The sequence below is a fragment of the Gouania willdenowi genome, chromosome 7, assembly GCF_900634775.1.
Source record: "Gouania willdenowi chromosome 7, fGouWil2.1, whole genome shotgun sequence".
NCBI lineage: Eukaryota > Metazoa > Chordata > Actinopteri > Blenniiformes > Gobiesocidae > Gouania > Gouania willdenowi.
Window position 1 is genome coordinate 11152646 of NC_041050.1, and position 13653 is coordinate 11166298.

Genomic DNA, 13653 nt, shown 5'->3' on the forward strand with positions numbered 1-13653 from the left:
CTGCTGAGTGTGAAAAGAAAAGAAGAGTGGGGGTGTGGTTAGTTTTAACACTTTTGCAAATAAGCATCATATCCGTATACAATGTTTTAGTATCGATACTTTTTTGAATGTTGATAATTTTGTTTGTCGCTTTGTTTGTTCCCAGTATTCCCTGTGACATCACTTCCTAAAAGAGACATAACATTCTGGCCAGATTTGGATCTTTCAGTGTAGGTCCTGAAATACACATCCGCTATGGTTTTTTCCTTAACGTCCGTAAATAAAAGTCCGTGTTTTTGTGGCAAACAAGAAATCGTGACAAGAATGAAGTATAAACACTTCTATAAATCCGTCTACATAAATCCACATCCCACAATGCAATGCGAGAAACTTTTCCAACAATGTCAATAATAGAGATATCACGATCCGATATAGATATCGGTCCGATATCAGCCAGAAAATGAATATCGGATTTCATCGGCCCGCAACTAAAATCTCCAATATATATTACATTTATTCAATTGTAGAATACTGTAAATATTGTGTTGAAGGTTAAAATGTATGTAACCATTTGGTTAATAATAAATGAGTCAGTTTTTCTCATACGTACTGTTGCTGACTATTGTTCTCTGAGTGACATCACTTGATCAAGACTTTTCTAACATTCCACACTACAAAATAAGTAATAAAAGTATGTATGATTCAGACTGTAATCGCATCGGATCGATATCGGTATCGGCCAATACTCAAGGCTGCAATATCGGTATCGTATTGGAAGTGTTTACAGTTGAGATCAAAACGAACGGCAATTTCATTCTTGTACACCTTTAACATCTTTTTATTGATTTATTAATCTATGAGGCTTGCATTGGATTTATCTGATAAAAAAAAAAACATATACTATGCAGAATCAGAATTCCTTTATTAATCCCAGGGGGAAATTGCTTATGTTACAGTCACAGAAAAAAAATCACAAATAAAAGAATACAATGTTTAACAAACACGAAAGAAAGCAGTAAACGATAAATAAGTGCATAGTTATGTAAAAGACTGTAAAAAAATAGGGATCAGATACACACACACACATTACAGTAGTAGAAAATAAAGTAGGATAGATAATACTACTACTAATAATGATAATTAAAAAAAAACAGCTTTAAGTTCTGCTGAAAGCACAAAATATCTGCTGAGAGTTGCGAAAAATAGATTTTCACATAAAACAAAACCTCAATCTAATCAGTTGGTGCATTCAGAGTGTTTTCATGATGTAAAGATATAGTCATCCCCCCAAAAATGAAAACTAAAATAGTGAAGCAGCAGCTCCCCCTTTAACAGCATCATAAACCTCCTGTTATTATGCTTTAAGTAAAGCTGTTCAAAAAATACACAGTCACCACAAACTATATGACATTAGTGTTCCCTGATACTGCTCATCTCACTCAAATAGTGCAGCGTGTTTCTACATTTGTGTTCAGGAGGCAAAGTGACTAATGTGACAGCTAAATGGTGTGCTATGAATTAGGCAGTGACCTAATTTCCATGTCTTTGCAGAGCTCTGATTAAATTGATTGGAGACTTGCCCCAAGAAGCCCATTTTGTAGAACAAAGCACCACATTATTACCCCGTCACTCAATATACTCTGCATGATCGCTTCTTTATTTGGATTTAGATTAAATACAATCATTTTTCTGACTCAAGAGATCTTGCATTTAGAGCAGTTTCTTCTCCCGTTTCAGCGGAACATAGAATACACTTGGGATGTACAAACAGTGGAATCTTATTTTATAATAAAATATTAAAACGTCTTTATTTTTATTTTGCAATAATGATCAAATATATTTTTTTCGAATAAGTCTGCATTCACAGATGTTACAGTTGGTGAACAAAGGCATGGTGTGAGGTGGTTTAAGGCTTAAATCTGGGGTGGAGTTTTCAAAAACTTTTTTAAAATGTTCTTTTTCACATTATATTGGATAATTCTGTTAATGCCTCTTTGTTTTTCCACTGAATGAAATGCAAGTTAAGTTAAAGCAACCTTATTATTGGTAGAAAAGCCTTGCAATAATGCAGCATTCAGCTGCATATAACAGGTTAATCTGCAGGTACTGTAAATGATGATGTGTACTAGCTGTAATGTAATCAGTAAGCATTCATTAGATTTATCCACAAAGAACAAAGTCTGTATAAAATCCTTAAGAATGGATCTGCTTGGAAAGCGTTTTATAATATTTCATTTCGCAGGGATTTTGAACCTGGGCTGATGTATGTGTGATTTGATAAACTAGGTCAGACCTGGAAGTTATCTGATGATTATTAGTGTGTGGCTCATATCCAGGGCTCTTATTGTGAAGGTTGTGTTCTGTGTTTGCAGCTCTTGAGTGGATCCGACAAAGCTGAAGCTCTTCTCTGTCTATTTCTGTGTTTTTTTTCCCTCCTGAAAGAAGTCCTTGTGCAGGGTCCATTATTGCTTTTTCCTCACACTCATATGGAATCACAGGAGTGCCAAAATTAAAAGGAATAAATGTGGAAATTTATTAAAAAAAAAAAAAAATCAATAATAAAAATATACAAATGTTTTATTTTTCCATTTTTTCTTTGCTTTTTCCATTTTCCATTTCCTTCTTTTTGAAGGATCTGTCATGTAAAAGCAAAGTCATAGCAATGTCATTCTGTCCAGGGTGACTAGTCAATACCTGATCACACGATTCCTACGTGCACTGGCTATGTATGTGCTATGTTTATATGTCTCTTTTACTCCAGATAAATGTGTGTGCGTGTCTACTTCCTGTCCGTGACGCTACTTCCGGTCACCCTCGCTATGAGCTAACATATTAACATAGCAAATACATATCCACTGCAAGCAGGAATCGTGTGATCAGGTATTGACTAGTCACTCTGGAAGGAAAGACCCGCCCATGTCTTCAGCCATCAAGTAAAAGTAATGTCAAAACGCAAATGGAAAAGACAAAGACAAAACAGAAAAAACAATGACAAAATAGAAGTAAAAGCAAAAAAGAAAAAGAAAAAAAAAAAGGAAAAAGAAAAGACTACATTTGTATATTTTTTATCATACATTCTCTTTATATTCCCACATTCCTTTCTTTTAAATTTTGGCACTCCTGTGATTCCATACACTCACACTGTCTCCTTTCTCTCTCCGCGTCGACGTGTTCAAGCCTAGAAGACCATGAGAAGGGTATAAGCTCTTCTCTAAGTGTGAGTGACCTAATGAAACCAATTTGTCATGAGGGAAACATCACTTGCCGTTAATCAGAGTTGAGCTGAGCTGAGATATTTGTTATCTGACCTTCCATGATATCCCCAGTGTTCCACTTCTATCAGTCACTTATGATGATTAGAGGTGTCACAGGAAGAAGAACCCACTAGTCCTGAGCAGTGTCATAGCTTTGGCCAACTGCATTTTTAAAGTGACAATAACTAGACTATGACTAATTAAAAAAATACATGTGAATCAAAATATATTGATATATTTGTTAACTAATAAAAACTAAACTATAATTTCATCAATCCAATCAGAATTCATGTGAGCATGTAGTGTTACGCATTGATCACATCAAATCTGTCCATGTGTATTAGCAAATGTTAAAGGTACGGCAGCTAATTTTCGAAAACTAGCATGATTTTGAAAGTAGCATCCTGTGAGTGCTCTGCTTTCCTCTTTATTTATTTTCTTGCCCTTGTTAGCAGGACAAGCAGTCACCAGTAAACGTGGAACGGGTAAGTTCTCCGCCATTCTACGGTCAACTTGCAGAGTCAACGCTAACTCCGTTTTAACTCTGACACCGGTGACACGCTTTGAGTGTGGGCTCGTGCACGCAAGGGGTCGAGAACGAGCGGCAGACAGGGAGACGTGATTGGTTAATAAAAAAAAACGTCTAACGACATTGGTTGTAGTTTTTGCAGGCTGACAGCTGCTACAGATGACCTTGACACATGTTCCTTTTTCAGAGCACTTAAGATTAAATTCTGTTAGGACATAAAGACAATTTCAACCAAAACCTGAAAAAGTGTATCTTGAGGAAAATTACCAACCCTACCTTTAATATAATCCTTTATCAGGTTGATGAATGATAATTGAATTTTTGAAAAATGCATCAACTCTTATGCTGTTTATTTTTGCCGACTATCTGTAATCTTAATGTTAATTAGTTAACTAAAACTAGACTCAAAATGTCATACCAACATACTACTCATACTAAGTCTGAAGTCAAAATGAGTATAATAATAATAATGATAATGGCTTGGATTTAAATAGAGCTTTCTTCGAAAAAGCACGTTACACCAGTGACTCACACAGTCATACCAGTGGTGGTAAGCTACAATGTAGCCACAGCTGCCCTGGGGCAGACTGACTGATTTCGTGCCTACGGCCCCTCTGACCACCATGCACAATTCACTCATACAAGGCAATGTGGGTAAAGTGCCTTGCCCTTGTACACAACGACAATGACTCGGTTAGAGCGGGATTTGAACCCCCAACCCTTCGGTCACTGGACAACCCACTCTACCACTGAGCCACTGTCGCATGTAGTGAGTTCACAATAGAGTATGAAAAGATTGAGTATCTGAGAAACACCCAGATGTATTTTGTACCCATTGATACTTTTATTAAGTATGCATGGTGGGCACACTAGTCATACTCAACTGCCCCATGATGCATTGCGTGCAGAATGTAAAATCCCTTTTCAAAACAAAAGCATCGCTTCATGTGTTATTAGTGTAATTAATGCTTTTGTAAATAAGACTCTTGTTTTGAAGTTAAGCAAAAGTTTTGTGAGTAGCACAATGGCGGGTCTCCGAAAATCACCGAAATGTGTTTCCGCAAGTTTTATGGGTCAAATGACCACACGTTGATCGTCTACTTGTTCACTTTCTCGCTTAAAATGATTTCAGAACTTTCGAAGTCGGTGAATCAACGGAGATAATTAGCCTCAGCGTGCTTCAGGTGTTTGTCGTCGTAAGTTTGAAATGCATCTTGGGAAACTTGGAAGTATTTTTCAGTGGGAACAGTCATCAACGGTCATAATCCATTCCTAACCATACGATAGTAATAGTTCATAATAAAATAATCCTGATAACCAAATTTTGACTAAGTTGCATTTTAGTCAAAAGACTATGACTGAAACTAATTAATTGTCAAAATCAACACTGGTAACAATAAATCTACTGTTTTCTTAAGCTTCTCATGCATCCGTTTAAAATGTTCTCTTTATGTTTAATTAATCCCTCTTACTGTACATGCTGTGTATAAAATGACACCAACTGTCAGCAGTTATAATGCATTGTCTGTCAGAACGTTGGTCAAGTGTAGAAATTCTGCAAGACGGTTCTGGGTTTGAAACTTTGGGGCAACATGAGGGAACCTTTAATGTGGAGGTTGCATGTTCTGCATGGTTAATGCATGCACGTTATGTACTTAGTCAAGCTTGTCCAGATGTGGCAGCCCGGTCACAGCAGTTGCAGATATAATTGGTTAGATGGACTATAATGCTATTAGACAGGTCTGAAAAAAGCAACAATCGACACATTTCTGACGTGGCACGTAAGGCTTTTCGTAATGACAATCTATTGCAAAGCAGCAAATATTCAGAAAAATAATATTTGCATTCACAGTTGGTTAAAAATCTGAGAGAACATGTAGAAGGTTGTCTTATGGGTTCAGTCAAAGAACTACTCGCTCAGGCTCTGTTTGCTTTGTGACATCATCACGGCATCAGACTCTTTCCAGCTAAAAATAGGTTTATATTAATTGAACCCATCCAAAATAATCCCTCCTCACACTGTGCCGTGGTTGATCCAATCTCACTTGATGCACTAGAGGAACACACGAAGGAGAATCAAAGCAACGGAGAAAGCAGAAGGGCTGAGTCTCAACACTTCACAGGAGATTGAATAGAGACAGAACAAAGAGCAACTCCTTCCAAACAGGAGCAGGTGCAGAGACAAGATGAGCAGCGACACCTGACAAAGATCACCAACAGGGAAAAGCACCAAAGGTCCACAAGAAAAAGGCGGAAGGTCACAGTTCAAACTTGCCCTGGCCCAGTTTCCCCCTCCTACCTTATGAAATGGTGAGGCGGTGTAGGGGATCGTGGGCTGGACCAGCTGGGACTCTAGTGTGGCAGAAATCCGAGCGTCACTCCCATCTTGTTTCCTACAAACGGGGCAGAAGCGAGATGGTACATTCAGTCAGAAAAGGTCAGCGAGCAGGAGGACAACCAAGGGTGATAGTCCGGTAAGTCCTGCTGAAGAAACAGCGTAGGGCTCGATGCCTGAGGCGCAGCCACAGCTTTGCTGTGTGATCACACTCTTTCAGTTGAGCTCATTTAATATGTTAACGACCCGTTTTTCATAGAGAGAATCATGATGAAGCAGCCACATAAAATGAGACTTAATTCTCTAAAAGGCTGAGAGATCCGGCTTCGAATCAGATTAAAAACGCCATCAATCACATTAAAATCTGTTTTTCACAACTATGACCCACCCTCCCTGCAGGCAGCATAAAGCTTGCCAACTACCTCAAAATATTTCATGTGTAAAAACCTTGAAAAAAAGAAAAAGAAAAAAAAACCCACAAGCAAAAATGTTGCCAGAATGCCAGTTTATGCTAAAAATTATAAATAAATAAAAACCATACATTTCAATTTTGAAAATTAAGTTGTAGCTTACTTTAGATGACTTAAAAAGGACATTTTAGAGATTTTATTTTTTCATAATCTAGAACTGGAGCTCTGGTCTTACATTGAGACCCACATTTTGCCAAGGTCATTAAATCACGACCCACTTTTTTTTTTTTTAGAATTCAACCAACCAAATTTTGTCTTCAGCTGTTGAAAATACACATCTAAAGTATTTTTTCAAACATAAATCTACATATTTTCCTGTACAACGTGCATTTCACAGCATGCCTGTCAAAAGAAAAGTTGATTTCAAAATAAAAAAACAAGTCCAACATGAGAGACATTAAGTATTTATTTCATTTGTCTGCGACACACCCACTTTTGGGTCCCTACCCACCAGTTGAGAATTGATGATCTAAAACACATCAAACTCAAAGCCCTGGGACCAAAGCCGGCCCTTTAATAATAACAATAATAATAATTAGGGATGTAACGATTCACTCAACTGGGTTCACGATATGATTCCCTCACGATTTATTTTACAAAATGGGACTGTAGTCAAATGATGACTGAAAAATATTCCTTTATTTTTTTTTTGAGAAAAAAACTAGAAAATACTGTATTATTTTTTTTATTATTAATTGTCTAAAGAATCCCTTGATAAACTATTCAAAACAATGCAATTTAACTAAAAATAAATCTTGAATGAAATAAATAAAGGAAAAATACAAATGAAGAAGAAGCTTATTAATTTAAATTCTGGTTCTATAGTAAACAATGCAAAACTGAATATTAGTACTTTTCTTTTTAAAAGTGCAACTGAAAATGTATTTTGTGCCTTAACAATTGGACTTAAAAAAAAAAAAAAAAAAAACATCATTGCACTGATTTACGTCAGATATTAGTTTGAACCAGCAGAGGGCGCTGGTAACCCAGTGGTCGGTTGGCATGCAGCTAATCTAGGGGTGAAGAAGAGATGCTATTCTAGCAGACGGAGCTAATAGAGAAACTTGACTTTTACAGATATTCACGTAATATTACAAATATTCTTTCGGTGCTAAAGGGGTAAGGAATCATTTATTAACATGTAACATGTAAGAGTAGAATGCGGCCAGAAAGAAAATAGTAGCAGATTCTGCCCGCCGGTACACTGCTGGACAAGAGAAGGGATAAATATATAGCGCCCTCTGCTGTTTAAAAAAAGTACTGCGATTCAATTTTCAAAGTATCGATGTCAATCGTGATACCTATGAATCGATTTTTAACTGCCTTATGATTAATCGTTACATCCCTAATAATAATAATAACGGCTTGGATTTATATAGAGCTTTTTTCGAGGAGTCTCAAAGCACATACAGAAACCATTATTCATTCACAAACGTTAGTGGTAAGCTACAATGTAGCCACAGCTGCCCTGGGCCATACTGACAAAAGTGCGGCTGCCATTTTGCACCTCCGGCCTCTCTGACCACCACCTACATTCATGCACAATTCATACCCATTCATACAAGGCAATGGAGGTAAAGTGCTTTGCCACAACGACAATGACTCAAATAGAGTGGGATTCAAACCCCCAACCCTTCGAGTGTTGGACGACCCACCCTACCACTGATCCACAGTCGCCCTTTGTGGAATCCTAATTCTGCCCACAAGAGAAAGTAACAATTACAGCAAAAACAATATCATAATTCAGTTGTAGATATCTCAGTGACTCCAAATACTGACACAATCCACTTTTCCACCAAAACATCCAGAAACTTTTTTATTTTTGGTTACATTGTATTTATACAAAGTCCTTATTCTGCCTGTATACTGTAGTATACTCCAGTTTCTAATGTTGTTTCTTCCTCCTGATGTTACCATTACTACCATACTGACCTCTTTATCTGATTATTACCTCTGCCAAGGAGGTAATATTTTCAAAGCCATTTATTTATGTTTGTTTGTTTGCTAGCAGTATAACAGCAAAGGTACTTCACGGATTTTGATAAAAATGTAATCAAAGAAAGACCTTATGTCATGGAAGACTCCATTAAATTTTAAAGGGGATATGGGTCTCTAGGATTCTGGATCAGTTTGAAAAATCGTAAAATCTATCTGTCATCATTTCATTTCGGTTAGTAATTGATCAATTTTTATTCAATTTGACTCAGTCATGTTGGGTTGTTTCATTAATTACCCCACCAAGTATCATCCGGATCGTACCAGGATTTTTAGAAAAAATGGGGGTGTCCATACATTTAGACGAGTGCACCAAAAATTCGTCCACCAAAAATATCTGGCCGAAATGTTTTTTAGGTTTTCGGCTGAAACACTTTTATTCAGCGAAACACGATGTTGTGAGATGTGAGGCTGCATGTCAGCAACATGAATTTGGATTTAGAGTCTGTCAGCACGTTTCACTACACATTTATAGCCATAAATGCAATGGTACTAATAATTGGCAAAATAATTGATTTCAGTTTTCGGCCTTGGTTTTCTCATTTTCGGGTTTCAGTTTCGGCTGAGAATTTTTATTTCGCTGCAACCCTAATTTGAACCTACTGTATCATTATTGATGGCAATAAAAATGTCTTTCAAGCCTTTAAAGTGTGAATGATCAGATTCTAGATCTGGAAAAAAGGATATTTGCTCTTGTTCAATATTAAAATAACTGGTTGGTCATGCGTCTAATGTATTTATGTTTATAAAGCGTAGTTTTTTTGGGGGGAAAGTTAGAATCACAAACTCTTTTTACCAGTCACGCAGCACTAATGGTGATGTTTTGTCCTAAAAAAAAAAAAAAAAAAATTAGATATCTCACGACACAATAGATCTAATTTCACTTTTATTTAAAAGGAGGGTTTCCCTTCACTTAATTACTGGAGCCAGGCAGCAGACTGCTCATTCAAAAAACAGAACTGTCACTATACAAAATTCAATATCCCTACCTTGATGGCGTTAACTCTGCGGGATCCCTGATCAATAGCCCTGCTGAATATGGGACATTATTGACACTGACAACTGGCCTGTTTGCACAGCAGGCTTTTAGTTTGTATAATTATTTCAGCTGCATATAAAGTGATTTAACCATTATAGAAGCAGAGCTAGTTTGATTGTTAAGTGCATAATGACATCTTAATAAGGCAGCTTGTACAGCTGCTCTCAAAAGATGCAAAAGGCAAACATAGTTGAAATGATTTGGTACGTATATGTAACAAAAATGATTAACCACGACATCCAATAGTCAGAGTGTGTGTCTGTGTATGTAGATGTATGGAGCAGGCGGTTCAACGCTAATGTTGCATACATTAGAAACGGCTGCTCAACAGAGAGAGAGAGACAGTAGTTGAGATATAAATCTGCTTTTGCGTTCACTGAGTGAATCACCCAGTTCAGACTCAAATGTAGGTGAAGAAAACAGAGCATGAATCATTAACATACAGCCTGGCCTCCCTGTTGTTACACAACCACTGAGTGCTTTATCAGGGAAAGTCCTGCAGCAGCCAAATGAAAGAGGAACAATTACAGGCTGATTTTTCTTTATAGCATCCTCGATTTATTTAAAACTATAGTAGGAGATTGGGAGCATCAGCTTCACCTGCTCTTAACTACAACTGCTGTACAAATAAACGCACAACTCAGACAGAGACATATGACAAGTACAAAAAGGAAAATTATTTCCACAAACTAATAACTGTCATTTATCTATTATACAAGGATCGTCTGTATGTCTGCGTGTGGAGCAAATATCTCCCCGACGCGGTGTCTGTTCGACCTGAAACGCCGAGTGTGTGCATCCGTTATTTTGGACTTATCTGGTGATTACGAAAAAGTTGATTTAGCGATACATCGGGATATTACATCACGCGATTCTCAAATCAATTCAAAATGCATCCATATATATATATATATATATATATATATATATATATATATTTTTTTTTTTTTACCTTTATTTAACCAGGAAAGTATTTTCCACTGCAGGAGACATTGTAACTGCACAAAGAAGTGCGCTGAAACCTGGGCACGTTGACCAGCTTGTGTTTTTTCAATAAAATCTAAAAAGTAAGTACTAACTTTCTGCATTTATTTGTTGTTCTAGGCAAATACCTCAGTTAAGTTGCATTAAAACCATGTTGCACTAAAGTCAAAGTTGGTTTAAAAGCCACAGGCAGATTGTATGTTATTTTTTTATTTGAAGTTGTTGGCACATGGCATGTTAAAGCCACTCTTTTGAGTGTAAAGTATGCCAATAAAATATACTTCATACATAATGTTATCATGAAGGTGTACACATTTACAGATTAGTTATTTCTTAAGTCATATATATATATATATATATATATATATATATATATATATATATATATAAATCACAATAATCACCTTATAATTTAATATCGGGATATATCATATTGTATCATATTGTGACCTATGTATCGGGATACAAATCGTATCGCCAGATGCTAGGCAGTACACACCCCTAGTAGCGAGACACACACCTTGCATTAAGAAATGTTAAATGCTAAATAAATAGTTTTATTTGTACTAATTTATGTCTTTTATCAGATTCTACCTAAATCGCCACCTTGGTACACACTTTATTTATCAATTTACCATGCACATGTCCCATAGAATTAAACCGCTATTTTACTTTGCATCCACAAATAAACCCCTTTATAACACTACAGAGTATGTACACCTCTTTGTAGATCCAACCTTCAAACACATACTCATTTGGCCATAATTGACAACTCTACTTAAGCTTCCACATGAATACATACTTCCGACGGGCACTGTATTAGTTTATTTTAATGTTTGATCACGTGTGGAAGATTAAAACACAGTGGTTTATTTATCTGTAGCAATTAGGGGTGTGCATTGCCATGAATCTGACTATACGATACGATTCAGGATTTGCATGTCACGATACGATATATGTAGATATATTCCAATACTAAACAATACGATGTACATTGCGATAGATTGCAATATTAATAATTACAAATTTCACCTTTACAAGTACAAAATGGTATGAAATACAATTCATAACATTGCTTTTAAACTAGCAAGAACAAGTAAATGGTAACTAATTTAAGTACCAATATCAAAAACAAGTGGTATGTTTATTAAAGTGTCAAATTACATTTTTCAAGTTTTGCCTCTACAACAGATTCTGATTCTGTTAAATTCTTTTTTTTTTCAACAATATCTTTATTGTTTTTTTATACAACAAGCCTAGAGCTGTACAAAAACATATCAGATCAGCCCACCCCTCCCTCACCACCCACCCCTACAGGTTCGACCATACATTCATACAGAGTGTCTACCAATACAGATAAAAAAAGATAGAAAAAAAGGAATTAAAGCAAAATAAAGAGTAAGAATAAATGCAAGCCTTCAGTATATCATAAAATAAACTGACAACACAATAACATAAACCAGACTGTTGCAGCGCAGGAGTAAACTGCAGAGAGAGTTAGGGAATAAAATCAAAGTCAATAACAATCAAGCCAGAAACAGTACCAATGGTTGAATAAACATTACTGTCAATCATATGAAATTAGAGTACAATACTCATTACTGTAATGTGGACTTCGTGTCTAAATATGTTAGAAAGTCACAACAGATCATTTGAAACTAGGGCTGTTCCATTAATCAAAATTCGATTACAATTTCAATTATTACACCCAATGATTACAAAAACAACATAATCGAGAAACAAACGATTATTAAAAAAATAAATGAATAAACATATTTTTGTTACAAATATTTTATTCGCTAGATAAAACAAAACCACTATTTTGGACATCTACAAATAATAAAGCTTGGCACACACACATGTTATTAATACTAACTTTGAGTTGTTGAATCCACGCACATGCAAGCTCCTCCCCTCCGCCCCGCCCCTCTCAAAGCCAAAGCTAGCCTTCAGGCCAACACGAGGAACGTTGCTGCTAGCGGTCTTGAAACATGGCAGGAGAAATGCAGCAAAAATGCTTGGTAAACAAGCAAGGCCAGTCAAATTCTCTGATATGGGAACACTTTGATGATGAAGATCTAGAGCAAAGACACATCACATGCAATAAGTGTTTTGTTTTGTGCAAAAGTGAACATACTTGATTTTAGTGTTTGAAAGATTTTATTTTACTTTCTGGTCGACAAATAATTGTTTGAATAATCGTGATTTCAATTATGACTAAAGTAATCGTGATTATTATTTTTTCTATAATCGAGCAGCCCCATTTGAAACTCTCCAGGTTTACCCTTCAGATTGTACATAATCTTTTCACTTGGTATGCACGATGCTACTTCAGTCGTCCATCTAGTAAATGTAGGTGGTAATACATCTTTCTAATGCATCGCTATAAGTTCTTCAATTCTTAAAAAAAAAGTAATCATATACATTTATACAGTAAGTGCCCAGCATGTTTTATGAAAATAACGTGCATTTAACGTCCAAGCTAAAATGTATTGAGGAGTGAGACAGTTTAACAAGGTCATCTAGTGACCAGGCACTTACGTGCTGTGCATACATTAGGACAATTAAATGTCTTTTTTTCCATTAAAAACATGATAAAACAAAATCGATTTTGACATTTTTTTGGCTCAATACAACAATCGCGCGGTGCAATATTGTGATACATATCGCCAAATCAATTTTTTCTTACACCCTTAATAGCAATCAATATAGTGTGAAAGCTTTTTGTTTGTTCCTGATCTTGTTTGGTACAGGCTGGGGATACACATGTCTTTTTGTCGTTTAGATTAACCAAACAAGCCTTTTCACACTCAGTGAGAGCATGTAAACCCTAAATAAGGTAAAATAAAATGAACTCTTTTTTTTCCCCCAGCAGGTGGATATGTGCCTTCAGCTCATGAGACATGGGAGGTCTACAGGCTAGAAGAAATAGCAATATAAAGACGTGATTAAATCTCAGTGCACATTAAAGAATGAGAAACACTACCACAGGGGTTAGAGTCACTCTGCACATTAAAAACCCAGTTTATCTCAGTGGTTTTAGGCTTTTTTATGCAAATAAAAGTCTA

General features: G+C 36.1%; 1 protein-coding gene across 14 annotated transcripts in view; it reads right to left on the reverse strand.

Annotated features, from left to right (window-relative positions):
• Positions 1-13653, reverse strand: part of LOC114466650 (rap1 GTPase-activating protein 1-like) — an 81164-nt gene that overhangs the window by 30685 nt on the left and 36826 nt on the right. For all 14 annotated transcript variants that reach the window (XR_003674460.1, XR_003674461.1, XM_028452262.1 and 11 more), the window contains one exon: positions 6062-6155. Coding sequence is in view for 9 of the 14 variants with exons in the window: in XM_028452262.1 (XP_028308063.1) it covers positions 6062-6155 (94 nt within the window). In the remaining 5 variants the exon portion in view is untranslated. The remainder of the gene's footprint in view (positions 1-6061; positions 6156-13653) is intronic.